The 2,549-nt window shown below is 45.9% G+C and overlaps 1 protein-coding gene across 1 annotated transcript in view; it reads right to left on the reverse strand.

Moving 5' to 3' along the window:
* Positions 1-2,549, reverse strand: part of Amfr (autocrine motility factor receptor) — a 24,502-nt gene that overhangs the window by 17,175 nt on the left and 4,778 nt on the right. Inside the window, exons 3-4 of the mRNA XM_021220195.2 lie at positions 2,455-2,535; positions 1,203-1,355 (exon numbers count right to left, since the gene is read on the reverse strand). Coding sequence (XP_021075854.1) covers positions 1,203-1,355; positions 2,455-2,535 — 234 coding nt within the window. The remainder of the gene's footprint in view (positions 1-1,202; positions 1,356-2,454; positions 2,536-2,549) is intronic.

Here is a 2,549-nt window from a genome sequence, read left to right on the forward strand (position 1 = left end):
ACACACACACACACACACACACACACACACACACACACACACTGTAGCACACGCATGAAATAAGTAAATGTCACTAAAATCTGTTTTTGTAGCCAGGCATGGTGGCACACCTTTCACCCCAACAGTCAGGAAGCAGAGGCAGGCAGATTTCTATGAGTTTGAGGCCAGCCTGATTTACATAGAGTTCCAGGCCAGCCAGAGCTGCATAATGAGGCCAATTCTCAAAAACAAAACAAAATCATAGAAGGCTAGAGACAACTCTTGCGTGTCATGACAGATCAATCTCCAGCAACACACACACACACACACACACACACACACACACACATCCTTTAAAGTAAGAAACACAGTTTAAATAATTATTATATAAATTTTTTGTTTGGCTTTAAAAGTTATTATATACATTAATAGTCACCACAAACCGTTTCTTCTTTCAAACCTTGAAAGGAGTGCTTTTCCTACTCTGAAGTAAGAGTACTTGCACTGCATTGGCCACTTTGAAACCTCGAACAGTTCACACATTAGGGCTCAGGATCTCCACCACCACCATAACAGAATTAATAAGGAATCAAATGTGTAAAGAATTTAAAATGATTCCTGCTGGGCTGTGGCCCAATGGTAGAAGACTTGCCCAGGATGTACAAAATCCTACGTTTAATGCCCAGCTCTGGTGAAAAAAAAAAAAAAAAAGTTCCCACACCAATCCCTAGCATGTGGTAACTGCTGTATATGGTCTATGTGCACATGGAGGCCTGAAAAGGATGCCAGCTATTCTACTCTGTCTATCTTAGTCTTACTGTTCTGAAACACAGTCTCTCTGTGAACGCAGAGCCAGGCTGACCAGCAAACCCAGCAAGCCTGCCTCTGCTCCACCCAGCACTAGGGTCAGAGCATGTGCACACTGGCACACCTAGCTTTTACAATGGTGCCAGGATTCAAACTCAGCGCCTCCGCTTCACAGTGCTCTCACCTGCCAAGCCAGCCCCCTAGTCCTGAATTGCTGAGAAAAATAGTTCTCCAAAGACAATATGAAATAGGTCATATAAAAGCTTCCAGTACCAGAACCCAACCAAAGCAGGAAAACAATAAATGCCTGTTAAAAGTCAAAGACCAAATATCTTTTAAAGCAATCTGTCATCCACCCTCTGGTCTTGAAAATGTTTAGGAATCTAATCAGAAACAGCCTGTCCCTGGCACCTTACCTCTGCAGCCATGAAAGCCAAGGTGTGCATGCCATGTGTGTGGCCTGTGACACAGCAGACAACTGCCAGTCCACAGCAGGAGAGCAGCATGGCTATCAGCAGGGACAGGACTCTCCCGTGGCTGCTCATTGGTGTGGTGGGAGAAAAGGAAAGCTGAAAGGGACCGAACAGAAAGACAGTTAGTCCATTCTTCCACCATGGCAACTGCCCTCAGAATTCAAGATCAATTTGGTATTTTTGCTTGGGGCACCACACTAACACACTAACACAGAAAAACCCAAATTCTACCGTGTCCTAAATACACGAGCTGAGATTTATAGATCTTTATCATTTAATTTACCAGACATAATATGCACTATATTTCCATGAGATTACAATCTCTAGAAGGATGTCAATTATCTAACATTTTATAGGACTCAGACAGTATCCTTTTCTGCTGTGTTTCTGCTTGTCTTGCAGAATTCATTTGGAGGCCTAGCCTGTTAGGGCTAAGACAATGGAAAGGAATCAGGTGCGGAAGTCCCACGCATAATGGTATGTTGATTCTAGGCAAGGACATGTGTGTGTCTAGAAAGGAGATGTGGAGCTATAACTACTGCTGTACTGGATGCTGGCTACAATCAGCCCAGAAAGGAAGGCTAGCAGCTCCGCCATGTAAGAACAGGAACTGGAAAAGAAAGCAAGCCTTCAAGAGAAAGGCTAACTCACAAAGAAGCGCTAGGCCGTCTCCATCAGCACAAGGTCCTAGAGTGGGCTCAACTGGGAAGCTGCTCCAGATGTGTTTACCTCAGCCTGGATGAGGTGCTCACTGGCACAGGTCTGACCTGAAAGTCTCAGGCAGATCTTACAGCCAGACTGGAAGCAGAGGAAGCTCACTCAGTCTTGACTCCAAGAAGAAAAGTACAAACCAGTGAGAAAGAAAAGCTCTACCAGTCAGGGCAAGAAAAGAAAAATGCTCCAGAAGAGCACAGGATGTGCACAGGGTACACAGCAGGGCTCCTTCACACTCTGACCTAAGCCACAGCTAGGAGTGGCTGTAGGGCTTGGGGAATGGGGACGAGGGAGCTCCCTGGAAAACAGGCATCCTACCACTGCAGGCAGAAGTTCCTCAGGAAACAGGCCATGACAGCTGAGCTAGCAGGCCTTAGAGCTGCCCCAGCATGCAACCCTGTGACTTTCTCACACGGTGTCTCACATTAAACTTGGCACACACGTGTGACTGAGCAAGGAAAGAGGCTGGCTAAAAACTCACGTATTCGAATCTGTCTTTGCAGAGCTGAACCATCAGATGCAGGAAAACAAGTCCGGCAAACCAGAGGCACCACATCACCACCTCCTCCACAGTCT

This window comes from Mus pahari, chromosome 20 (genome assembly GCF_900095145.1).
Source record: "Mus pahari chromosome 20, PAHARI_EIJ_v1.1, whole genome shotgun sequence".
Classification (NCBI taxonomy): domain Eukaryota; kingdom Metazoa; phylum Chordata; class Mammalia; order Rodentia; family Muridae; genus Mus; species Mus pahari.